Genomic DNA, 27,290 nt, shown 5'->3' with positions numbered 1-27,290 from the left:
CACGCACACACACACACACACACACACACACACACACACACACACACACACACACACACACACACACACACACACACACACACACACACACACACACACATATATATAACAATAACATCACGTAATGGTGGCCTTGACTTGAGTCTGCATCAGACAGGTTGGTATGCCTTGGGGGAGCATAGAGGGGGTGGGGTAGAGGAGGATGACCTACAGAGTGCTTCTGTCTCCAGAGGATATAGTATGGTGCAGTGACTGCACCAGGACAGCTCAGAATGATGAGTGCTCAGGAAAGTGTCTTTGTCATCGGTACGTTTGCACAGTGGCAATGGATGATGTCATTGTGCCATAGAAAGAAGAAAATTGCTTAAGCTCCTGTATTGTCTGCCTATGCATATTTCGTTTGGCAAGGGAAAGCAAGAAAGAATGCCAGTGTGTGTGTGTGTGTGTGTGTGTGTGTGTGTGTGTGTGTGTGCGTGCGTGCGTGCCTGCGTGCCTGCGTGCGTGCCTGCGTGCGTGCCTGCGTGCGTGCGTGCGTGCGTGCGTGCGTGCGTGCGTGCGTGCGTGTGTGTGCATGTGTGTGTGACACAAGGAAAAGGTGCTCAATTTTCCTGAAGCTGAACTTCAAGGTCCAATGTAACGTATATGATCTTCATTACCTCGTTGAAACTTGCCAAGGCCCAGAGAAGTAACAATACAATATCCATAGCCTTTGGGAATTGATTGTATTATTGTGTGTGAAATTTGGAGCAGCGTGTGTGTGAACGTATGTCTCTGTTCTAACCTATTAGGTTGCATTGTTCAAGATTTACTCTCCATGTTCATAGGAATCTACATGACATTTACGTAATGCAGAAATTAATGCTTGAAATTGATGGTGCTGGTAGAGTTTGTGAATAGGCAATTCGTTTTTGACAACATACACAGACACCAAAATATGTCATACACTAGACATTTAAATATATTAACTGTATTTACCCATATTTATATGGCTTGCAAGCAGCGAGTAGTTTTTTCAGCTAGATGCAGATGAATGCCAATGAGAGTTGTCAGAAGTGAAGCATTGGGCCAGTACATTTTGCACTGCCAAAATCTACATCTCCCGTCACCCTCTCTCATTCTTCTTCTCATCGTTGTGCAAATGCATAGGGATGGCACTGGGAACACCAAGGCGCGTTGTGGACTAGTTTACTGTAACGTTGTACATTTCACTCTGACACAATGAAAAGCAGTCAATGTACAGCTTATACAACCGTTTACATTATGATGCTTACTAATCTGCAGAAATGTGAGGGGTGTGCTCACTTCTGTGGTACACTGTAGACCTCTACCTGGGAAATACAGCTTGTACCATATATGGAGCAGAAATTAAATCACAGATCTACTCTATACTGCCTGCTGTCAAGAAACTCTGCATTGCATTGTATCATTGATCAGGTTTCAATTTCAAATCAGATTTTGCAGTATACATTTGTTGACATTGATATGATTATGGGTGAAGTTTCACAGTGCAGGGCCTAGGCATGGTATTGTATGCGTTATAATCTTCGGTGACACGGCCAGCGCCATTACTATACGTGTGAACGGCCATCCGGGTACTTTGCTCGTGAATGTGCGTTACGCCCTTTTTTGGGGAAAACGAATGTCTCATTAACTTACATGCTACATGCCTCAGCCATGGCTGTTTGGCTATATTACTTTAACAGCCGACAACACACCATGTCTTCGGCATGTTGAGCGTCAACAACGCTAGTCTACAGGTCCTTGGGTCCTTGTCTTTCGTTTATTCTTTACCAACACCACCAATTGACTTGTATTGGCTTTTCTGCCTAAGTTTTCCCCCAAAAAGGGGCATAACGCACATGTCACACGTCACACCGTTCATGCGCATTTGGGCAGCAGTTGCTAGCACACCGGTCAATGCTGTAGACACGTTGAAATGGAAGAGGTTAATGAGCGTGTTATGGATGGATATACGTTGATATGCAGCCATTTGAATATGCCCTCCTTGCACAGATGCCATGGTAATCTGCAGAAGTGTTTTTGTACATTTTACGCTACTGTGCGAGCCTGATCTCGAAAAATTTGCTTCTCATTTCTCACGCAAACCAACATCCAAGATTGCGTACATATTCCGACGCTTTCCCTGCTGTCTAGAGCACATAGGTAACTTCTGATTGGTCTAGCTGTGCCCTTCCCAAAACCATCCCTAAACCTAACCTGTCAGTAATGCAATGTTTCATAGTTTTACAACTGTGCCCTTCCCAAAACCATCCCTAAACCTAGCCTGTCAGTAATGCCACGTTTCTGAGTTTTAAATTTGTGCCCTGACCAAAACTTTCCCTAAACCTAACCTGTCACGGACAGCTGCATGACCACTGCGCATGTGTGTCAAAGAGAATGCGTCGTAAACGCGACGCAATTTCAGTTTTTGGTTTGCGTGAGAAATGAGACGCAATTCGTTCGAGATCATGTTGACAGTGCAATGGTCCAACATGGAGAATAGGTTCAGATGAAAGAATATACACTGTACGTATGCTCAGCATGCTCAGATAACAGTGGCCCAACACAGAGAAATAAAAATAATTAACCTAGCTATTACTATAGCTCCCTAGTCTCAGTTTCCTTCCCTCGATGTCATTTGTCATTCCCCACAGTTGGACTCAGGATCAAACTTTTAACAAGATGTGCCATCACTAAAATGGATAAATATCTTTGTCTCTGTCTCTCTGTCTGTCTCTCTCTGTCTGTCTCTCTCTCTGTGTCTCTCTCTCTCTGTCTCTCTCTCTGTCTCTCTCTCTCTCTCTCTCTCTCTCCTTCCTCTCACCTATTTTCTCTCCATTACAATGTGTAATCACTCAACCTGTGAACATCTATATTTCTTTCTTCTTTATCTCCCTCCTCTCTCTCTCTTTCTCCTTCCTCTCTCCCTCTCACCCTCCCTCCCTTCCTACCTCTCTTCCTCCCTCCACAGGACTCTCCTCTGAAGGCAGTGCAGATGTTGTGGGTGAACCTGATCATGGACACCTTTGCGTCCCTGGCGCTGGCCACAGAGCCCCCCACAGAGTCCCTGCTGCTGAGGAAGCCGTACGGCCGCAACAACCCCCTCATCTCCCTCACCATGATGAAGAACATCCTGGGACACGCTATATACCAGCTCGTCATCATCTTCACTCTGCTCTTTGTCGGTAGGTTACAGCCTCCACCTGTCTGTCTGTCTGTCTGTCTGTCTGTCTGTCTGTCTGTCTGTCTGTCTGTCTGTCTGTCTGTCTCGTTATCACTTATTGTTTTATATAGTACAGTGGTATTATATGTCTCAAACTGTGTGTGTGTGTGTGTGTGTGTGTGTGTGTGTGTGTGTGTGTGTGTGTGTGTGTGTGTGTGTGTGTGTGTGTGTGTGTGTGTGTGTGTGTGTGTGTGTGTGTGTGTGTGTGTGTGTGTGTTGCTGTTGACTATTTATTTCAGTTGTATTCTTTATGGGGTCAGAGGTGGGCCCCGGACATTTGTAAGTTTACATTTCAAGAGAGTCACAAGTTGGAACAAGTTGGGAACCTGTGTTATACTGTACATAGTATTTTGAAAAGCTTTATATATCCAGATAGTAGTATCTGTCTGTCTGTTTGTCATACATTATAAATGCTCAGCATCATTTTCACACTGCTCTTCATTGGTACGTTTGTATGTGGCTGCATCCCACAGCTGTTGATGCTGGCCCGTTGGTCTGTAGTATGTTGTGTTGGTCTGCTATTCTACATGGTATATATTGATCTGTTGGTTGACTTTGGTACATGAAAGTATTTCATTTGCCAATTAAAAGATCTGACGTCTGCCTTTCTGCCTGTCTGCCTGTCTGTCTGTCTGTCTGTCAGTCAGTCAGTCAGTCAGTCAGTCAGTCAGTCAGTCAGTCAGTCAGTCAGTCAGTCAGTCAGTCAGCCTGCCTGCCTGCCTGCCTGTCGTCTGTCTGTCTGTCTGTCTGTCTGTCTGTCTGTCTGTCTGTCTGTCTGTCTGTCTGTCTGTCCGTCTGTCTGTCTAATGGAGTAAAGAAACAGCATATATATTCTGTACATAATACACTTTGCACAGATCCAGCAGGCTGCATGCCTGTCTACATACTGTACATGGTACAATACACTGAGTATTCACTAATAACTAACTACAGTGTAGTGCAGTGCAATACATGCTTTGTACACCTCTGATCACGCTCTGTTTTCCATTTCCAGGAGAAAAGATCTTCAACATTGACAACGGCCGCAACGCACCCCTGCACTCCCCTCCCTCCGAGCACTACACCATCATCTTCAACACCTTCGTCCTCATGCAGCTCTTCAACGAGATCAACGCCCGCAAGATCCACGGCGAGAGGAACGTATTCGACGGCATCTTCGCCAACCCCATCTTCTGCAGCATCGTGTTTGGCACGTTCGCAGTGCAGGTGAGTCATAGTGGTGGCTCGCCCTGTCCACAGGGAAGCTGACAAGGGGAGGACAAAGGGGTCAGTTGTCCCGGGCCCAGGGGGTGCAGAATTGGGTGCCCATGACATTGCATGTATTGGGTGGGGGGGCCATTTCAGATGACTTTGTCCCAGGCCCAGCCAAAGCTATCAGCGGTCCTGGGGGTTTGTCCTGTACGGTACGCCATGTTGTCCTCTATCTGTGCATCAGTGCTCCCTGCTCTGTTGGATATTAGGTTTGGCAGGCTGCATGTGTCCAATACTGCAACACTGGTAGTAAGACCATTAGGAAATGGTGTGTAATATACTATGTGTATAGGATACATTTTCATAGACGCTTTAGTGCATTTTTCAGATGAGAATGGAAATCTTCACATCACCGTTGGAAAAGGTGCAAATGTTGGTGCATCCATGCCACTTATACAGCATATACAAAAAGTACCTGTACAATTGTACTGTAAGATGCCAAATTTGTACTGGATATTAACAATGCCAGATGAAATGCCTCTATCCCGATATCTCAATTTTCCACTCTAAAAGTGACTGTCCTTCTTCTCCCGCCTTTCAGATCGTGATCGTGCAGTGGGGAGGGAAGCCGTTCAGCTGTGCGCCCCTCAACGTGGAGCAGTGGCTGTGGTGCCTGTTCGTGGGAGTCGGAGAGCTGCTCTGGGGACAGGTGCGGCTATTATTACTCTCTTGTTCTCTCTCTCTCTCTCTATCTCTCTATCTCTCTATCTCTCTATCTCTCTCTCTCTCTATCTCTCTCTTTTTCTGTCTCCATTTTTTTTCAATTGTTAGAGCTACCTCTCACGCAGCAACTTCTAGTCTAGTTGGTCATTTACATGCATTTGCTCTTAACAGTGACTAAATTGTACATTAGCTTTATCTTTATCTGACCCTCTATTGACTGAGTTGTCTGGTTATAGATAGATGTTTCATCTGTCTTTGGAGCCCAATCTCCATTTAAGTGTATATAGCCTTCTGAAGCTGAGATACCCCCTTATCACCCAGTGAGCAGACGGAACGTCTTTTGATTGGCTGAGCAGGTGTCCTTTATTCCCCGGTAGCAGGACACCTGTGCCGTTACTAGTTCTATCGCATCTGGTTGTCTAGTCAAGACCGCGTCGTTAGTTCTATCGCATCTGGTTGTCAAGCCAAAAACCCAGTCGTCAATTCTATCGCATTTGGTTGTCAAGTCACCCCAACATTCTGCGCGCGTCCTTACATGTCTCCGATAGAGGCGCGTCTCACTAGATTAGGAAGTGGTGCCCATAGCAACGTACCAAGCGCAGTGGTGAATCTACTTTCTCACGAAACCTTAGATCAACATATTAATGAAGTAATACTTAAATGCTGGTAACCGGGTGATAAGCGGAATAGCGGCCTTCGAGGTGTCCCGATATCAAGGGAAAATGGACTTGGCTGCGCCGTCGGGCTGTTTAGAACGCTCCGCCTCGTCCATTATTTCCCTTGATATCGGGACACCTCGTCGTCCGCTATTCCATACATACAGCATGATTCCTGTCTTAGTTTAGCAAGATTACTGTATCTTGAGTAGCTTCCTCACCTACAGTATGTGATCAGGAGAAAGGCCACATGCCCTTACAATACAGACACAAATCATATACACTACATATCCTGTATGTTCAGCCTTGGGGAAGGGAACCGAGTCCCTTGATGGTTTTATTTAATTTCACCTTAACCTTTGACCTCTCTCTCTCAGTCATTGCTCACTCACATCACTCATGCCATGCTGCAGATACAGTGTACACAGGTTAAACATTTTGGCCCAGGGGTTAATGCCAATGTTATTTCCATAAACGCTGTCCGCCAAGCCAAGGTCCATTAGTCTGCAGAACAGGCTCTTTGAGTGGGGGTTGGGGTGAAGGTCAGACACTAATGCAAATGTGTTCAGAAGAGTAAAAGTATGCGCAGCACATCCCACCTCACTGAGTCCACGTGCAGGACAAAGGCAGGTGCAGGGTGGACGAAGATTCGGGTCGAAACGTTGTCTCTCTAAAATAAACATCGATGTCTGCGTTGCAGTGTGCAGACATTTTTTTAAAGATTAAAGATTTTTTTTGTGTGTTTTTCGACTTCATTTTGATAGGACAGTGTGAGAGGTGGACAGGAAGCGACTTAGGAGAGAGACGGGGAGGGGTCGGCAAAGGACCCGGGCCGGGAATCAAACCCGGGTCAGCCGCATGGTAGACGAGTGCCCTACCGTTTGGTCACGGCAGGGTCTCAGTGTGCAGACTTATACTCTCTCCTCTACAGCAAATGTGGTCAGCGCCTACTAAGCACTTCATCTCCTCATGTCGCTCCCCGTAAGCTGTTAACATTACGCCCAGCGAGCACAGTGAGAGTTGTGTGTTGTGTGCTGGTGGTGCACATGTACCTGAACTTGAACTCTGAGCTACATACTGGAGCATAGGTCAGGGTTTCCCCTAGCACTTCACTGTTACAGTATTTCTCAATTGGTTTTGTACATTTCTCGAATCTCTCTCGCAATTTGCAAAACATAATATTCATTCTCAAAACAGCTTTAACAAATGGCAAAACACGGTGGATGACCTGCAAAACCAAGTCTCTTGCTCAAAACCCTTATTTGTCTTTCAAAACCATGTTTTTGTGTCAATGAACGTATCAGCGCCAGCAGAATGGTTAGTCATTGTGTCATAGTGTATGGACAAGCTAGTCAAATCAATTTCTCATGTTGTCAATTGAATAGTACACTCTTGAGAATCTTTTCTGAAGCGAAATGTTGTTTAGATTGGATGGGAAATGTTGTAAATTCAGTTTTATATTACATTGATCAGATAAGATTGAGATAGTTTCATGCATTCAGTGACAAAGCTTTTTGAGTGATATGACAAAAGCAATTGATAATGTACGAAATCACTGAGAATTGTACACAGCCATGGCATGGTGGACGATAGCATTTGCTATATGCCGAAAACAATGAGAAACTGATTTGACCATGTGCACAGGTAACACCAGGAAGTCACAATTGAACAAAGACTTTTGAGAATCATTATTCTGTTGTGAGAAATGTACAAAACCAATTGAGAAAAACTGTAATAGGTTGGTATTCAGACTTTTAGACTTTCACTTTATAGTTATAGATAACAAATAACTCCCACCTTGGCTAAGACTGATGTTGGCTGTTTGTGACAAATTGTTATGTACGATGCCGTGTGCAACGGTTTTGGGTGCAGATTTAACCAAGAAGGTTTAACTTGCTGTGCCTTAGTTGGATTGACAAGACCTTTATGACATTGCTGAAATATGGAGTGCTTTCGAGCTTGTTCATTGCTGAGGAAGCTATTTCTTAGATCTTTTACTTTGTCCCCGTTTATTTGCATCAGAATGCAGTGGTCGCTCCTCACCTTACATACTGATGATGTGCCATGACAATTTGATGTTCAAATTGTCATTTTACACCCCAGTATTCCTTTAAACATTGGTTGAATGAGATTTTGCTGATACTATGTTGCAGACTCGTACATTGATGTTTTAACTGATTTTATTGAATTGATTAATGTGCATTGCTTTAATCAAATAAATAACATGTTTGTGTCATAGCTCATTGCCACGGTGCCCACCAGTCAGCTGAAGTTCCTGAAAGAGGCAGGCCATGGGACGGGCACTGACGAGATCATGGATGAAGACATGGGCGAGGATGAGGAGGAGATCGACCATGCAGAGCGGGAGCTGCGCCGCGGACAGATCCTTTGGTTCAGAGGCCTCAACCGCATTCAGACTCAGGTACAGTTGGCATTCCGTTGTTGTGTTTTTACTTCTTGTTGTTAATTTGCCCGTTTCCGTAGAGTTTCTGCAGCTGTTCCTTTTTTAATGAGACCTCTTTCCCCTACAGGGAAGAATGTGCTGTGAATGCACACAGGGTTCCCCTACACCAAGATTTTTTTTGTGATGGTTTTCTGGTTTTTCTGATGAATGTACAGTAACAGACTTGCTGAATACATTTGCAGAGCCAACCTATCACAGTTTTGCCTTACTACTATATATAGCAAAGCCCTGTTACCGTATTTGACCAGAATGATTCATGCCTTGTTATGATATAATCTCAATCGATTCTTTTATGCATTTCAAATTGCACCACCTTCAGTCCAATGTTTCATTCACCATCCTATGTGTCATCATTACATTCCCCAAGCCTACAGTCATTACATTAGCTCAATTGCTCTGAGAAAAACAAAAGCTATCAGTTAAGTGCCTCTCTACTTTGCCTCACCACCCATCCATTTTACCATCCCACCATTGCTTCACTGATAACACAAGCCATCCACCATGTTACTCTGTCTCAGCCACATCGACCCAGGCACCCAGGCTAGGGCACTTTGCCTTGTGGAGGAGGAGATGCTGCGTCTTTAGATGTTTATCTAAGGTGTTTGACCGACCGACTGCTCCGCTAAACAAATAAGACGGATGCCCCCATGGAAGCCTAGCCCTGGCTACAGACTTAATTTAATGCTTGTTCATGCTTATGAAGCATATTGTTCGTCAAGTATTAAGCCTTTTATGCCTTAACAATGGCAAAAGTATGCTGTCAGTTATATTTAAATAGAATTATCACAAGCATTGCCGTAGCAGTAACAATAATGATAGCAATATAATAACAATCATAACAGCAAGTCAGTGTTGAGTCAGTGTCAAGTGCTGCTGTGCTGACGACATTAGCATTTTAAACTGTGAAAGAGCTAGAAGTGTGAAGGTTCCCCTGTTTTCCTCTGTCTCCCCTACATAATGTCGGTAAATGTGTATATGTTACAAAAACAGTAGCGATAACAATAAATAATATATAATAACCAGCCTTTTTCATGTGACGTCAAACGATTCCATGCATCTAAAGCAGGAAAAGTAGCATCTGTTGGCATAGACACAAACTTACACGCCACTGCTACACGTGACTTACAATGACTTACACGCCACTGTTTTCTATGGAAACCTGTAGTTGTTTTTTTCTGCTTAGCTTAAAACAGAACTTGTTTGACGTCACAGAAAAAAAGACAGAACTTTAAGTCAATGGTTTCGTACTGCTGTAGTGAGGACACTAGCATTTTATACTGTGATAGAACTAGTCGTGTGGAGCCCTCCCCCTCCTCTCCCCTACGAGAGTTGTGTCATTATAACTGTGTGTGTGCACGGTTGTGTGTGTCTGTGTTATATCCCCTCTCTCTGTCTCTCCTGCAGATGGAGGTAGTGAGCACCTTCAAGAGAAGTGGCTCCTTTCAGGGAGCCGTGCGCCGTCGCTCCTCCGTGCTCAGCCAGCTGCACGAAGTAACCAATATTTCTACCCCCACTCACGTAGTTCTCTCCACTGCCAATGCCTCCTCCGGTGCCACAGGGAGTGAGTTCCAACTTTGCATTAACGCCACCCTAAACCTTACACGTAGACACATAGGCAACCTAGCTTACTGTGCACGTAGACACATAGGCGCCCTGGCTTACATGTGGACACATACTAGGCGCCCTAAAGCTTACATGTAGACACACACTAGCCTAGTATGTGTCTATGTGTAAGCTTTAGGGTGCCTAGTATTACTAGGCGCCCTAAAGCTTACATGTAGACACATACTGTACTAGGCACCCTAAATCTTACTACATGTAGACACATACTAGGCACCCTAAACCTCATAAGACACATACTAGATACCCTACCTTATAAGACACATAGTAGGCTCCCTAAACCTTCTAAGACACACATACTAGACACTAGTGACTGCAGACACAAAGCACTGTTAACCTTAAATACACGCAGACATCACCTGTACCTGCATATGTATGCAAATTCATAGACACTTGCAAATTCAGGAACATAAAAACACGCCTAACCACTGGGTACACACTCACACACACACACACACACACACACACACACACACACACACACACACACACACACACACACACACACACACACACACACACACACACACACACACACACACACACACACACACACACAGATACATTCTCCATCAACAAGTCCTCACAACACCATACCAACAAAGGGAGCAGACTGCCAACAGTCCTCTGTTGTGCCGCCATTAATTTTTAGTCTATTCATTCCAGTTTCTCTTTCATTCTCCAGTTTTAGCTTCATTTCTTTGCTGTTTTGAGCTTTGTTGTTTTAATTCCCCCACCCTCTTATCCCTCTCCCCCATCCCTGCTCACTACCTCATGTTAATCTGAAGCTATTTCTTTGTCTTGCTGCTTCGTTGGGCTTTTTTGGTGCTGCCTGTGATTTGGGCTCAATCTTTCCCTCTCCACCCACCTCCCCCTGTTTTGGTGCCTCGCTGCTGTCTCTTTTATTTGACTTGATTTTATCGGACTGTCCAGAGCTATTTATCATTCACAAAAACAGATACTGTATCGACCATTCCAAAAAGAAAGAAAGAAAAAATACAAACCATTAACTTTTTTGACATACATTTTGTTTCAAAAGGCAAAACATGTTTTTTGAAAGTCTCTTTTTAAGTCCCTCTTTCTCGGTTTTGAGTGCACGTATCCAAAAAAAAAGCAAAACAAAACAAAACAATACAGACCACAACCTAAAGAAACAAAAAATACCCCCAAAAATGGACAAAGAAATTTGAAACGTAGTCCTTTTTATTTATTTGACGTTATTTTTGTTGTCATTGTAGAGCTAGTAGTAAACCTTCGAGTATAAGGCCATAAGCATCTTGTTGCATCGACACTAATTCTCTTCCATCCCCTCCCCAGGGCCGGTCTGGACTTCCACAAAGAAGCTTCCAGTCTCTTTCACCTTGTGTTACCGTACAATGTCCTGTTCCAACTAGTGTCATTCCTATTGGTTTATAATGTGTGCTGTGTTTTCTCTTTTTAAGTATGCATCTTTTTGTACGCTTGTTTCTTCTTCTCTCTTGGCTCTTGTTGTGGTTTTTGGTTTTTTTATCCTTCTCTATTTCCTGCTTCTCTCTCTCTCTCTCTCTCTCTCTCTCTTTCTCTCGTGCCTCTCCTGCCCTCCTTCCCCCTCCCGCCCTCTCTCCTCTTCTCATTGTTGTAGGTTCTGAGTTTCTTTGTAGGGATGCTTCAGTGTGGCTTTGCCGTGTTGTTCAATACTGCTCTTTTTATCTTTAGCTGTGGTAATCAGTTGGTTTTCATCTAAGCTACTGATTGTTTTTTCATTATAGTATTTTAATATTATGTTGTAAGTGTTTGTTCTGGTCAATGTGCTGCCTCAATAGCAGAAACAGGAAGATCGAAACTGCCCTCGATCGAAACGTTCCAACTTAACCAACCTGGGATAATTGCATACCGTATATATACGTAACATACAGTAATTGTATTAGAGTATTGCCAGTGATTTGGGTAGACAGTAATGTGAAAATGAGGCATACAGAAAGTGCATTACCATGCAAAGGTCTGTGCCGCTAGGCTGCATGTGTTGTGCATTTAGTGTCAGCTATTGTTGGGATGTGGTTTGAAATGTGATCTTTTGAAAGCCACCACAAGGAGCTTCCCCGACACAGGTAAAACACACCTGGCTCTTGCATGGTAGTGCGCCTAACCTGTACGCCCGGGGTAAATGTGCACTGCTATAGATGTGCTTACATTTACCCACTTACCTAGAAATCGTCATTCTGTAAGTTTTAGTGAAGTATTAGTGTACAAGTAAACAAGGCTATCTCTTCCTAGCCTTATTGTGAGACGCACACTTCTATAGTATACTCCTCACTAGATATCATTTTCTTTTTTATTTAAATATTTTGTAATTCTTTTTTAATACCATCATCAGTAGACATCAGAATTACAGTAAATGGATCTAGCTCTTATTTTTCATCTTCATCTTGTATATATCCGTAAGGTTGTCAGTTCAGTGAATTGTCTTGTCGCACTTTACCCGAGGCAAATATATGTCAGTATATTTGTTTCTCTCTGTTCCTCTCTCTGTTGCTCTTTCTGTTTATTTCTGTTTCTCTCTCTCTCTCTCTCTCTCTCTCTCTCTCTCTCTCTCTCTCTCTCTCTCTCATCCTCACCGTCTGTCTGCTTTTTCTCTGTCTTCATCTTTTCTGTGCTTGTCTGTCATCCAAAGTCAAATACATGTAATGCCAGGAAGATCCTGTCATCTTTATCATGTAATTTGCTTACGAAAAACATTCAATGGACAAAAATGTAAAAAATGTAGCTTAGGTTTTTTTTTTGCTTTAAACTTTAAAATGACACCTGAGGATTAGCTTACTTGTACACAGAGGCATGGACCAAAGTCATTTACAAACATTTGTTGCTATTTAATGTAGGTTATAGACTTCTTTATTTAGTCTTTCATTTGCTGTTGTAACTTTATTGAAAGTTATTGATCTGCTGTCAAGTAGATGTCTGCCCACGAGTGTAAGGATAATAGCCAGATATAATATAGAAAAACCTCCATACATTTTGACAGCTTAAAAAAAAGATGGAATTAAGCCTGTCCTTGTCCATGTACAAGTATAGGGTCTACAAGTTGTCTTGTTATGTTGATACTGTGGAAAGGTCCACTCTTTTGGTGTCCAGTATCCTTTCTTTGATTTGATGTTTTTTTTCCCATTGATGCTCCTATAGCAGCTTTGTGAGAGAGGAAACATATACTTGCATTTTTGCTCTTGGCCACCATTCAAAAGAGCATCAGTTTTCTTGTCCAGCATTTGATGCATTTCGTACAATTCATGAGCTATGGGCCTTATACTCGAACGTTTACAGTGTTTACTCAAAAGCCTATAAAAGCTAATTTATTTATTCATTATTACTACTGTTTTTCTAATTTTCAAAAACTTGTGAAATTCAAATCTACCATAGGTGCAAAACAAAACATGTTTCTCCGTGATCGTTACTGGTAAATCCTCTCTGGAGGTTTTCTTTAGTCAGGCAGTCGTGATGTTTGCTTTCCTGTCCATTGCTTGGAGAGTTCTGTTGCACATGTGCAGGCCAGTGAGCACACAGCCACTGTTGCAAGCCAACTTGCAAACGAATGTATCGCAGCACCGTATGCATGTTAGAGCACACCATCTAGAAACTTTGCTTCACTGCAACATGTCAATGTCTGTGCATATGTATACTACTATACACACACATCCCAGAGGGCCCATCCAGTTTCCTTCTCACATATCTTCCAACGCCTGACAAACAGGGCTTTTCCACCTAGCAGCCCATTTATATGTGTTTATATACGTACGTATGTCTGCATTGCACACAATTCTCACACAACACCTTGGTTTTTTCCTCATGAGTACACAAATGCATGGCTCTGTCTTGTTGGTTTCTCTTGTGCATTTTGGCGTGTCTGTTGACTTTAACCAAGAGATAAACAGGTGAATGTGCCATGTTTGGGTAGTGTCTCAGTAAAAAAAAAAAAAATGAACACAAAAAAAGATGATACCACGTGTTCTGGGCTGCAGTTGCCCTTGGACGATGTCCAGCTATGTACCGCGCCATCTGTCAGAACCATGGATTTGGAAGAAGCCTCCCATGTCACACCCTTCCATTACTCTCTGTGGCTCTTCCTACTATGAGCAGGAATGCTGGGTGCTTTGGGGCTGGCAGCCTCCAAACAACCTGCCCAAGAGTTATCACTCTTCTCGTGATGACACCGTTTTCTCACGCATTTCTAGTTTTTAAAACAAGAAACACTGTCAATCATTAAAGGTCCTGTGTGAAAGGTCCTTTCATGAATATTTACTACCACTGGCATCAATTTGACATATTAATATTATATTGTGCCTTGCAGCCTCATAATATCCAAATCAAGAGTATCATTCCTCATTTATTTCTACTGTTAAAAAAATAGCAAAACAGGCCATATGTGAAACACTTTATAAATGCTCTTTATCAAAAATGTTCTTTGTCGAAAGCTTTTTCAGCATCAATTTGAAACATTCCTATATCCACCACCATCACCAATTTGAAGTATTCCTACTACTGTATTTGGTTTACAGTTTGCATTTGGTCTCCAATAAATATGACCTGATTTACTGTACTTACGACATACATTTTGGAAACCATGTACCTTTGAAGAGGAAATATTACACACTGGACGTTAAAAATGTTGCACAAATATTACATTACATTCCACACAAACAGAGCCAGGTTTACCAAGTCAGATTGAGCAAAATCACCAAATTATTCCTCTGGTAAAAACCACTCAAAAGGGCCCCATGTCTATACTTGGCCCCAAATGGGAAGAACCACTGCTCTGCTGCAGACAGAAGGCACTTCTTATCTCTCTCCATGTATCCTATCCTCTACCTACAGAGTGTTACGTTTTGGGGCCTGTGATAGTTTCTGTCCATTAGTCTTAACGGAGCTTTAGTTATCAAGAAATTTGATCATACTTAGCTGCACGGCTCTCTCTGCTGCAGTCTTCCTGCTCAAAGCCACCGGGAATAAAACTATCTGCGACATTTCCTTGACATGAAGTGGCAGTTTCAGCCCTAACCAACCTCATTTTTTTTGTGATATTTTCCTCAATGCACAAGATCTACCAAGACTCTGAACTCAAATTAGATGTTAGTTCCCACCGTCACGACAGGCAACAAAACCATTGGTTTGTGTACAGGGGCATGGACTTGCCTCATGGACCCTGTTTACAAATCAACCAAAACCTGTGGTGACCCTTGACCAGGAAAAATGCTGTCATTGTCATCAGGGGTGCATTTCTCAAAAGCGTAGTTGTTAGCAGTTAGCAACATGGGTAGTTGCCAATGGGAAATTTCCTTGCATACAACAAAGTAGCTAACGTAGTTAGCAACTACGCTTTCGAGAAATGCACCCCAGGACAGTGCTTATTGCTCATTGCTTATACAGTACATTTTGCAGTAATGATTCAACACTTAGGCCTACAAGGTCAAACTTAACACTGTTCTAGTTGGTCCTACTCCTTAAGTGTTAAATTAACACCGAAAAATGTACTGTAAGCTCAGTAAATCACCATTAAAATGACTCTGCAGGCCAACATTTAGGGTTTTTGTAATATATACAGTATATATATACAGTATACTATATATTGGGTGACACGTAAAAGCTTTCTGTTGATTTGTTGATTAACACAAGGTGTGTTATTACAGTTACCTGCTTGCTTTGCTCGAAAGGTTGCTGCATTTTGCCTTAAAACGGGCACCTCTGCTTTTATTTGCACTGCATTTTGCCTTAAATACTTGCACCATTGCTTTTATTTGTGCCTTGCCTTTACTGTGTGTTTGTGCCAATGCATCCCCCATGATGGTTTCTTTACACACTCTGCTTTGTGCCTTATTATGAATGTGCATGGTTCTGTTTCTCCCTCTTGTATTTCTTTTGCTACTAGATTCCAGTCACTGTCATCATCATCTTCTTTGATTCAGAGCGTCATCTCTACACTGATATTCCAGTTCATGGCAAAAAAAAACGAAGAGATACATTTCTATACATATATATTCCACAAAATAGAGTAGCATTTTAAGTCATTATCACAGTTTATCACCTGTATCGTTTCTTGTGTCTGTGTCTTTATCTGTTTGTGAGCGTGAATGTGTATGTGTAGTGTATGTATGGTGGGTGGGGGGCGGTGGTAGGTTTGTGTGAGTGTGTGTATGTTTTTTTTCTTATTATGATTTATTCATTGTTTGTTGATTTTCATTTGCTCACAAGTCATTCATTTTTATTGTCCATATGCGAACTGACAACAAAAGTTGTACTTAAACCTTTTGTTTTCTTTCAATTTATTTTTTAGATTTTTATGTTGTTTTTTAACGTTGCGTTGGTTTGTTTCCATGTTTTTACTTTGTTACATCTAGTAGCACTCCTTGGTTTGAGAAGTACTAGAGAGCTGCATGAGGGAGAGTGTGCCTTGCAAATGAATTGAAAGCTAAACAGCCGTTTATATTTGACGAGGACCTGCATCTCCCAGGCCTTGAGCAGAGGAAAAAATATTGGACCCTGAGGTCCTTTGGCTACTTCAAAATTGTCCCTGGATTAGAGGAAAGGGGACTGGCATTGCCCTGCTGATGTCTCAGGCCCTCCCAACTATCTCAGGTAAAACCAGAATGGGTTTCTCACCCATCGCCTGCACTTTCAGAAGCTAAACTTCAGTCTGCTTTTCTGTCTCTTCAACATTCCTCCATCTTGCACGTCCGTCCCTCTGTTCATTTGGTTCGTTTTTTTGACCACCACACCCATCTTACAACCTCTCCATGCAACCCACTCCCCCGCTCCCTCATTCCCCTCCACTCCTTCACCCGGCCCCCACTCATCCACTCATCATACCCCTCCACTCCCACACTCATCCACTCATCATACCCCTCCACCCCTTAACTCCCACACTCCTCCACTCCCTCATTACCCTGCACTCCTCTACGACTCCTCCGCTCCCATACCCTCCCTCAACCCTTTACATCTCTACTTCCCCACTCCCAAAATTCCCCACCCCCTACCTCTCCACTCCTCCATTCCCCCACTCCCATACCTCTCCATCCCTCCGCTCCCTTCCTCTCCTACTCCTCCACTCCCATACCCCTCCCTCACCCCTTCCCACTCCTCCACTCCATCATACCCCTCCACTCATACATTCTCCCACTTCCCCACCTCCTCCACCACTCCACTCCCCCACTCCTACACTCCCTCCACGTCCTATAATCCCCACCCTCACCCCCCACACACTCCCATACCCCTCCACCCCTTCATTCCTCCACTACCCCACTCCTCCATTTCCTCACTTCTATCCTACCCCACTCATTCATTTCTCCACTCCTCCACTCTCCCATTCTCATACCCCCTCCACTCGAACTCCACTACTCCACTGGCATGGTCCTCCTCTTTAGATCCGGGTGGTGAAAGCCTTCCGTAGCTCGCTCTACGACGGCATCGAGAAGCCCGAGTCGCGGACGTCCATCCACGACTTCATGGCGCACCCGGAGTTCATCATCAACGACTCGGTGAACAGCATCCCTTTGATCGACGAGACGGACATAGACGAGGAGTCGGAGCGGCACAACCACAACCACCACGTGCGCCTGGCCCTGCGTCACGGCGCCCACAACCCACAGCCCCCACCGCAGCGCCCTCCCCGCTCGCGCCCCCCCACCCGGCCCTACCGCCAGCAGAGCCTCCCCGTCACCCTCAACTGCAACAACAACGCCGCTGAGAGCGACATGGTCGTCTTTCTCGCCCCGAGAGACGCCGCCAGAAAATCCAACGCCGCTTCCCCCATGATGCTACCCCCCGCCAGCCCATTGCACAGCTTTGAGACATGTTTATAATCCATCCATCCACCCACCCACTCACTCCGGACGGAGCGAGGGAACGAAGGAGGGAGAGAGGGAAGGAACAGGAAAAAAAAGAGAAAAGAAATCACAACTTTTAGTTTAAGGCCGGAAAAGGCCACGAATTATCTTATTATTATTATTTATTTATTTATTATTTAAAATGGACAAGCCAATGGATCTCAAAGAGATGATGGTGGACCAAGGAGAAACTGACTGAAGGCAGTATTATTATTATGATATATAACTGAATACAAGTGACTTTGACACTGCTGGGTTCCAGGTGTTTCTAATCCCTCACCTCCTCTCTGCACCAGTTACAGTACAGTACCACCTGGTTTGGCCTCTGAGCTCTGATCTTCCCCTTCCCCTCTCCCCTTCCCCTCTCCCCTACCCCTCTCCTCGGCTTCCTCATGACGTCATATTGGTATCTCCTCCACTACTCTCTCCAGTCCCACTACTTTACCCCAGTGCAACCCGACAGAGAGGATGATGGATGATGACTTCACAGGACGACAGAGTGTACAGGATACTTCTCAATGTCAAGTATTCTAGCCTTGCTAGGACGTGAAACCGCCTGGTGATTGGATACTCCTTTGGAGTTCACCAAAGAGTATCCAATCACTGGGGGTTTCACGTCCTAGCAAGGCTGGAACACTGGGCGTTGAGAAAGAGCCTGTGTGTGTGTTTGTGTGTCTGCGTGCCTGCGTGCGTGTGTGAGTGAGGGAGAGAGAGAGAGAAAGAGAGAGAGAGAGAGTGTACGTGTGGGAATACAACCGCAGAAGTGTCTGAACTGGCAAGGAACACGGACTCACACAGGGGAGTAATCATTCCGCTCTTTGATTATTATATTACTGTTCCAATTATTATTATTATTGTGGTTACTACTGCTAAAAATTACAATTGCTACTACAATTACTATATTCCAGTTAAGATGCTTTATAAATTAGCTTTATATATCCATGTATGTTTGTATGTATGATGTATGTTTGTATGTATGTGTGTGTTTGTTTGTTTGTTGCTCAGCTGTAGTTAATGTCTGTTTTATTTTTCTGTTTGGTTCCTTTCGTTCCCATAACCTTCCTTTACTCCAGTCCACCTCACAATTTTTCTGTGTTTGAGTGTGTAGTGTATGTCTTTAAACAGGAAAAATGAAATAAAAACATACAAATAAGTCAAATAAACACAGGTACATTTAATCACGATTGATTATAGCTCACAAATAAAAAGACTATATTCATAATACATCAAAGGACATAGCAAAGCCTTATTTATGGATCATCCAAACCAACAATGCTGTGTAAATGTGTGTGTGAGTGCATGTGTGGGTGTGTAAATATTTTGGTTGCATATGGACATGTGGCAACAAAGTCTGAAACAACTGAAGTATTACTGAACTTTTGTAAGAAACGTCGTAAAAACTTAGTAGATAGCAAAAAAATGGCATATGTTTAAAGGTGCACTGTGTAATATTTTTAGTAGGCCTAGTTCATTTCCAGAATTCACGCTCTCCATTCACAAATGTTACCGTTTTAACAAATACTTACCACCACCATTACATTCTAAGTATTCATTTTGATTGGGAAAATGGCATTTTACACTGTACATGAAAAGGGGGATCTTCTCCATGGTCCACCATTTTGAATTTCCAGATATAGGCATTTTTATGCTGCAAAACCTGTCCTTTGGTCAAACTAGTAAAAATTGCTTTATTATTTAGTAATATTCATGAAAAGATCACATTTGGCAATAGGCAGCACAGTTTCAATGCAGAATAGTTGCAATACTTAATCTAGCCACAATCTTACAAGATGCACCTTTAAATACAATGGAGTAATGAGTTTGGTGTGTGGGGGCGCATGCATGTGTGTCAATCAGAGAAAGAGACCGGGTAGTCGATATATTTCCAGAGTGTGTTGGTTTCAGTCAGGACTTTCTGCATTTTATGGATGCTGTTATGATGTCTTGGATCACTGCAACACCTAGGTCTGGTGGAGAACAAGAGAAGGGATGTGACCGAAGAGGAGTGAAGGATGATGTAAATAAAAGCTGCCCCCATTAAAATAGCTCATATCTCGGAAAGGGCTGAGCCAAAAAAAAATGCAGCATCACCGTGTACTGACAAGTCAACGCTAGCGTGAGCAATACAACAGCATATTGAAATTGGCAGAAGTGCTCCTTTAAAGCAAGATGAAGATGAAAATGGTAATTGACTGACTTCACAAAATACTGAAAGATTGCTCTCCAGTAACCATACCTTTGCTCTTCTGCTTCATCCATTTTGGTGTTCCTTAAAGGTAAAAATCACATTTAATTACATTTATAAAATCACATTTATAAACATTTATAACTTATATTAATTATTTTATTGTGTGGTTTTTAAATTTGTATTTATATTTACTTGAATGAAAATTAATGCTTACCAAGAACACGATTCCAAGCGTGAACACACCTCTCATCCTTTGTATTTTTTGATGCTATACACGTCATGTAGTCTTGAAGGAACAAACGCATCGGAAGATAAATTTTTAAAATGTACATTTTTACAAAGTTGAAGTCTCAAAAAGGGTGCTTTTGCACACCTCTCTAGTTGGACAGTTGCGTAGGATATTTACCTAGTGAGGTTGTCATTGAAGTTTAATAAGGATTCCACACACTGTCCATTCCACCAGCAAGTGAACAGATCCGAAACGTTGTATTAAAATTAACTTGCTGGTGGAATGGACAGTGTGAGGGATCTTTCTTACACTTGGACGAATTTAAGGTCTATAATAAGAAGACATGTTGGAACATGGGAGGTACAGTATCTTGATGTTTTCTTACCATAAAGGTTCCTCTCTGCTTCAGCTTCCATGTTCAGTTCTGTTTGAATATACAGTATTGTACGTTACATTAGGCTACATTTATCACATGCTTTTGTCCTAAGAACCTTACAAAAGAGGGCATAATGAGCAACATAAAATTATGTGGGGTGAAAATACAAAGTACACAATTTTCACTACTAAAATTCTTAATTGCTGTGGTGTTGAAGTCATTTTAAAGAATAAAAAGGGCAGTCATGGGTAACTAGTGAGGGTATCAGATTTGTAGCCCAAGAGTTGCCAGGTCATCAATCCCGCCGCACTGCTCCCATGGGGCTGCCCCCTGGCACGGGTGAGGCATAAATACAATTTTGTTTTGTGCAGTGAGCAGCGCTGTGTAAGGGTCACAATGACAATGGGAGTTTCCCAAGTGGGTTTTCGCTAAACTCTTAACAGTTCTCACCCATTTGTGTGGTGTACTTGGTGTCTTCATTGGCATTGATCACCATGGAGGTGAATGCCCTTCCCACCTGAACCATCCAGCAGGCCATATAGGCTAAAGAAAACACAGTGGTATTAAATATTAATGAGTCCGACTCCTAAACAACATTTGATATTTAAGTATTACAGAAAGCAATTGCATTCTGTCACTAAATGTGTGTCACGTGTGTGTTTGTACCATAAAATGATGATGTACATTTTCAACTTTATGGAGAACTGTACAGGCAACCATGGGCTTACCTGGATCACTGAAGACCATGGAGCCAATCAGATTGATATAAGGCTCCATTCTGTTTAGGAGGTCATCAATCACACAGTCTGAAGTGAAAAATAGCCGACATTTGTGATAGTTAAAAATCAACGGTGCGCACAATGGATGAATCTTTGGTTTCAGAGGTGGCATAGTGTCAAAACTATTCACTGTTGCTGATCGTCTACCCACACTTTGCTCTTTTATGAGTCGTTAAACATCTTTATTTATCAGCTTTATTTACCTGTGAGCTGAGTCCCATTGAAGATATCCATGTCCAGCCAACATTGTAGATAGGAGTCGGAGAACACATCAAGGCCAACATCTGTATTGACAAGGCAAGGGAATACCAGCTGACATGTCATGAGTGAAAACATAACATCATACATCACAGCAAGGAATGAAGAGACTAAATACAGTAGGATAAATATTACAATAAAAGGACACAAATGTAAGGATGAAAGTCAAGAATAAATTAAATTATTTAAAATAAAGCCTTTTTTAAACAGCTTTGTCTTAAAGTGATACCACAACATTTCTGGAAATAAGCTGATTTTACACCGCCATTTGAGTTAAATAATTGGAATGGAGCTCATTTTCAGAAAGTGAGTGGTATCGCTTTAAGTCTGACAATGTTGTACAAATAATACGGCAGGCATAGGTAGATCCCAAACAGGACAATAAACAAAGTAAAAGTGCACAAACCAACAAAATCCTCAGCAAGTTTGGCCACAGTTTTGGCAGTGTCAATCAAGCCACTTGGAAAGTCTTTCAAGCACAGTTTCAGAGCATTCCTACACTGCCCGACAATGCAACCTGGGGCACATTCACAGACAGAAATGGGTTTCAATTAAAACGTTGTCATGAAAACACTGCACCATTTGCTAGCCTTTTTTCCTATAGTTGTTCATCAGAAATATCAGAAATGTCAACCATGACCAGGGCTGGATTGGTCTGTCATATTCAGAACAGAACTGAAGGCACAAGTCGCAACGTTGGTCAAATAAAATTAGGCCTATCTTATGAAGTTCTGAGTGTGCAACGGTAACCATTTTCATAAAATAACTCAGTCCAGTCCTCCATGATAATGTAATTAAACATTTAAAGTGAGGCACACTCACCTTTGGCACCTCTGTTAATCTCCCATTCGTTGGCCCTCATGCAGGAACGGATACGTACACCACACTTTTTGTCAATGCAATCTTAAAAACACATACACACACACGGTCCCAATTGAATCTAATACATCACATTAAAGGTATAAGTGAACCAACTTAATCCTCTTTAAGTGAGCCAAAAAGTGAACCGTGATTTAAAACAACAAACAGCAACAACGTCAACAAAGGTCTCAGTAGTACAGTTTGCTTCCGACCGATGGGGTCTGAGTACACTTTGGAACGTTCACATATTCACAAAAAATGCTCACAGGTCTCAGTTCCCTTAACTGTCTGAAAGGGACCAAGTGTGAAAAAGCCCTCAGTCTCGATGCAATCTCTCTTTCTCTCTTTCTCTTTCTCTCTCTCTCTTGTTCTCTCTCTCTCTCTCTCTCTCTCTCTCTCTCTCTCTCTCTCTCTCTCTCTCTCTCTCTCTCTCTCTCTCTCTCTCGCGCGCTTCCTCACTCGCTCTCTCTCTCTCACACACACACACACTTTGACCAAAATGAACCACCATACTATTTTTCATTTAAGCACTTGAATTTCACCTACCAGTTATCAACCCAAGCCCTGGAAACTGCACGGCGTCACTGGAGCCCAGAGCTACTGTATAGGACACATCACATCAGTCACAGGTTAGTTTCTCTCCTTACTGAGTTACTGCAGGAGTCACATCAGTCACAGGTTAGTTTCTCTCCTTACTGAGTTACTGCAGGAGTCACATCAGTCACACAGGTTAGTTTCTTTCATTTCCTTCTCAGTCTACTTTCACGTCATGTGCCAGTGCCACAGATGACCACAATGGCATTTTAAATCAGACTCAAAAGCAATGGATTTCACTTCTCTTCAAAGAGAGAATCAGAATAGAAAAAGGAAAATATTTCTGTCTCCCCATTTATATGACATCATATAGTATATTTGTATTATTATTTAGATAAATTAATATCTTATCACACTTACCTATGACTATAAGGGCAACAAGGGGGATGAATTTAATTACAGACATTGCTCTCCAGTAATGTCACAGTACACTAAAAAATAAAATGAATAAACATCACAAAAAAGCATTACAAAATATCACCATGAAAAACTATTGGGTCATTTCACGTGAAATCAGACACTTTGGGACCCGACCGACCCGGATTTCAATCATACTTGGTGTGCCTTTTTAGTAGCAAGGTAGCACCCCAGAACTGCATTGGTTTGAATCTGACACTAATATTAAAGGAGAAACAGACTAGGAAAGGTTCACATGTGAGGGTAGGACACTATACATTCAGCCTTGAATATATCAGTCAGTGTTAGTCACAAAAAGATGCCTGTGGTGTTATTTGAAAGCTCATTTCTGGCTCTACATATTACACAATCAGCTTGGAATACAACAACTCTCAGAATATGAATTATGATAAATTGAAAAATTAAAAATTGAATATCTAAAAAAACTATATTTTAAAATGGCCAGTTCCTTGCCCAAACGTAGCCGGCAATGTCATTAGCAACACCTCAAATGCTGGTGTTCGGTTCTTTATTCATTTCAGAGAGAATTTGACTCACAAATATGGCATCATACAGACCACTTACTAATAATATGGTAATACCATAGTAGCATCACATGACAAAACAAAAACAAAACAAAAATGGTCAGTGCCCATGGTCCCAGGTTTCAGAAACTAAGGCAGATGTCCATTTATACACACCAAATGATGATATGTGAATGTTTGAACATTCCTTCTCTGTGTACCTGTGCCATTTTCCCTTTACCGTACTTTAAAGAGATAATCAATGGCTACACTCTCATTTTGTACTCTACCAGTGCATTTGAAGCAGCAGCTGTGTCTTTTGTAGATAATGTATTACGTCCCGTTGCAGTTACAGGTTCCACTACCAGAAGCACATCCTGATGATCCATGACAAGTCTATCTGGTCTGAAGGGAAAAGTGAAGGATGGAGATGGTCCATGAGGATGCAGGAAGTTCAGTTTCACCTCTCCAGCGCTCGGCATACATTCCTCAACACATGCTAGCCACCAGTTGCCATCATATACAGGTACAACATACCCTTTGATGCTTGAAAATGTAACACATTCCTTTACTGAGCTCACTCTTTCAACTCTGCCTTCTCTGAATGCTGAAAATGGCCAAACTTCCACTGTGTCCATTGACAATGGGCAGAAGCGGTGTAGTTTTTGAGTACCTGGAATAGTTCTTGCAGATTCCAACCTTTTCAACAGGTTCTCAGCTCCATATCATCGAAGAGGGGATGTCTGCGCTTCAGCCTTGGTGGTGCTCACCGTCGAGGACAGCAGTATAAAGACAAGCTGGGCTACTTCACAGTGACTAGACCCAGAGATGACTGGAGCACTCAGCAACTTTTTTAGAGGTTTTTCATTTTGGTGCACAAAATGACTGACGTTTCGGCGCACCTGCGCCTTCCTCAGAGTCAGATCATTTGGTGTGTATAAATGGACATCTGCCTTAGTTTCTGAAACCTGGGACCATGGAAACTGACCATTTTTGTTTAGTTTTTGTTTTGTCATGTGATGCTACTATGGTATTACCATATTATTAGTAAGTGGTCTGTATGATGCCATATTTGTGAGTCAAATTCTCTCTGAAATGAATAAAGAACCGAACACCAGCATTTGAGGTGTTGCTAATGACATTGCCGGCTACGTTTGGACAAGGAACTGGCCATTTTAAAATATAGTTTTTTTTAGATATTCAATTTTTAATTTTTCAATTTATCATAATTCATATTCTGAGAGTTGTTGTATTCCAAGCTGATTGTGTAATATGTAGAGCCAGAAAAGAGCTTTCAAACAACACCACAGGCATCTTTTTGTGACTAACACTGACTGATATATTCAAGGCTGAATGTATAGTGTCCTACCCTCACATGTGAACCTTTCCTAGTCTGTTTCTCCCTTAATATTAGTGTCAGATTCAAACCAATGCAGTTCTGGGGTGCTACCTTGCTACTAAAAAGGCACACCAAGTATGATTGAAATCCGGATCGGTCGGGTCCCAAAGCGTCTGATTTCACGTGAAATGACCCTATTAACAATGTAAAGGTAATGGATTGTAAGGACAATACCTGTTTTGTTGCTATGTCCTTATGGCTTCATTTGACAGTCAGTTTCATTTTCTTTTCATTTTAGTTCTCAGAAGTGAAAGGGCACTTTGACCAATCACCATCCTGCTCTGCCATAAAGATATGCCGTCCAGTGTGTACACTGTTGTTATTGGTGCAGGCCGAACTGGCCTAACAACTTTACTGTGCGTTTCCTGTAATAGACTACTAGGTTACTAGGCTACACAGGTATACTGCTTTGTACTGGAAAGCGAGAGGGAGGCGTACTTGAACAGGTTTTCCCCAAGTACTTCATGGATAAGGTGGCCACCTTAACCCCTTTGCACAGATGAATTATAACTTTACTGTCACCAAAATTGTAATGTCTAAGTCGTTACTTAAGGCTCTCTGAAATATCATGATGTAGTTTAGTCTTTTCAGCAATGACTGAACAGGTCTGCCAGCGGGCCCCTCTGCACAAAAAGGCTACAACTACCACCTTGACAAGGTTGCCTGAAAAGATCAAATATTAAAAAAAAAAAAAAGATTTGTGTTGTGAATGTCATTTGTAAAGGTTCTTACATCACCAAAATAGGCTATACTTTTAGGGGGTTCATGTCACAGGTTTCATATAAAACTGTAGACCTACACCATAGACTTTCCAAAGATGACAGTCACCTGCCTCTGATAGCGCCTAAACCCCAACCACCTTGACTAAGAAAAATCCTATGGGAAACACAGCATACAGGATAGATTGACATAACATTGTATTCCTCATTTCAAAGAAACTTATACAATTATGCCTGAAATGATGCATAAGATATTGGCTCATGATGAACATCTGTGGACATGTTGGAATGGCAAAAGTCACTACGCCGAAAAAATATGTAGTGTACTATCAGGCCCTGACACTGGTCACATTATTTCATATAGTAGCCTATATGTGACAGTGTTGCAGATGGACTTTTCAACTAATGTCATGAAGGCCTGTAATTTAAGTTCAAGTGGAGAAAACCAACACAGGTTTCTCTCATCTTAGAAATCTGTTAGGGAAGGTATAGTGTAGGCCACAGACTACTGGAAGAGAAAGTGCAGCTTCATCACCTAAGCAGGCAGCCAGTGCTCTCTTGCTGACTTGTGTGTGAATAGGGACAGCAGCCTCAGACACTGGAGCAATGGCCGCTGACTGTAAATCAATTTTATAACACCACTAATCATTCCAATCCAGTGATAGCGGCCCTGAAATACCTTTAGGCCACACATAGTTGTAGGCTACACAAAAACTAAAGGCAGCAAGCATACAGTTAGTTTTTCTTGGACTGAACTGGATGGAGGGCACATCAATTTAGAAAAAAATAATAGCTGAATTAAATACGGAATATTTTTCATTCCGTATCTTTGTTCTTTAGGAGTCAAGACAATGCCAGGCCTAGTTTATGGTAATTGGCAGTAGTATGGATCATGCAGTAGTATGGATCATGCACTACTTAATGTATGGATCATACACTACTTAATGCACTACTAGGCTACTTAATCATGCACTACTTATTGTTCAATGACAAATGAAGGCAAAAAATGCTTACAGATCTATGGATCAAGGCAAGAGGACATGTCTGTGCTCATGTGACATCTACATTTTCTGAAACAATAAAGTCGGTGCAATATCGGTCATGACATCACGCATTCTGGGTATGATATTACGCATTCCAAAAACCATCACCTGGCGCATGAGCATGACGTTCTCCACACCAGAGGAGGGCAGCAACACTTCGTTCCCATGATAGTCCAACTCTTGACAAAATTAGAAAAGAA

The 27,290-nt window shown here is 42.3% G+C and overlaps 2 protein-coding genes across 2 annotated transcripts in view; one reads left to right on the top strand and one right to left on the bottom strand.

Moving 5' to 3' along the window:
* The window catches only part of LOC134457277 (plasma membrane calcium-transporting ATPase 3-like), a 66,621-nt gene extending 49,244 nt beyond the window's left edge, over positions 1-17,377 (top strand). The window contains exons 17-22 of the mRNA XM_063209208.1: positions 2,972-3,185; positions 4,218-4,429; positions 5,016-5,123; positions 8,033-8,215; positions 9,662-9,818; positions 17,263-17,377. Coding sequence (XP_063065278.1) covers positions 2,972-3,185; positions 4,218-4,429; positions 5,016-5,123; positions 8,033-8,215; positions 9,662-9,818; positions 17,263-17,288 — 900 coding nt within the window. The 3' untranslated portion in view covers positions 17,289-17,377. The remainder of the gene's footprint in view (positions 1-2,971; positions 3,186-4,217; positions 4,430-5,015; positions 5,124-8,032; positions 8,216-9,661; positions 9,819-17,262) is intronic.
* Positions 17,378-19,256: 1,879 nt separating this feature from the next.
* Positions 19,257-27,275, bottom strand: LOC134457276 (uncharacterized). Its single transcript, XM_063209207.1, has 13 exons — positions 27,199-27,275; positions 25,503-25,609; positions 23,370-23,440; positions 22,962-23,015; positions 22,377-22,457; positions 21,961-22,071; positions 21,500-21,580; positions 21,246-21,323; positions 20,968-21,060; positions 20,527-20,565; positions 20,127-20,198; positions 19,961-19,993; positions 19,257-19,691 (listed from the first exon to the last, which is right to left on the bottom strand). The coding sequence occupies exons 3-13, from the start codon at positions 23,413-23,415 to the stop codon at positions 19,630-19,632; spliced, it is 750 nt and encodes a 249-aa protein (XP_063065277.1). The 5' UTR covers positions 23,416-23,440; positions 25,503-25,609; positions 27,199-27,275; the 3' UTR covers positions 19,257-19,629.
* Between the last annotated feature and the right edge of the window lie 15 nt (positions 27,276-27,290).

This window comes from Engraulis encrasicolus, chromosome 10, assembly GCF_034702125.1.
Source record: "Engraulis encrasicolus isolate BLACKSEA-1 chromosome 10, IST_EnEncr_1.0, whole genome shotgun sequence".
NCBI lineage: Eukaryota > Metazoa > Chordata > Actinopteri > Clupeiformes > Engraulidae > Engraulis > Engraulis encrasicolus.
The sequence above is the reverse complement of the archived record's forward strand: the minus strand, read 5'-3'. Positions and strand labels throughout refer to the sequence as shown.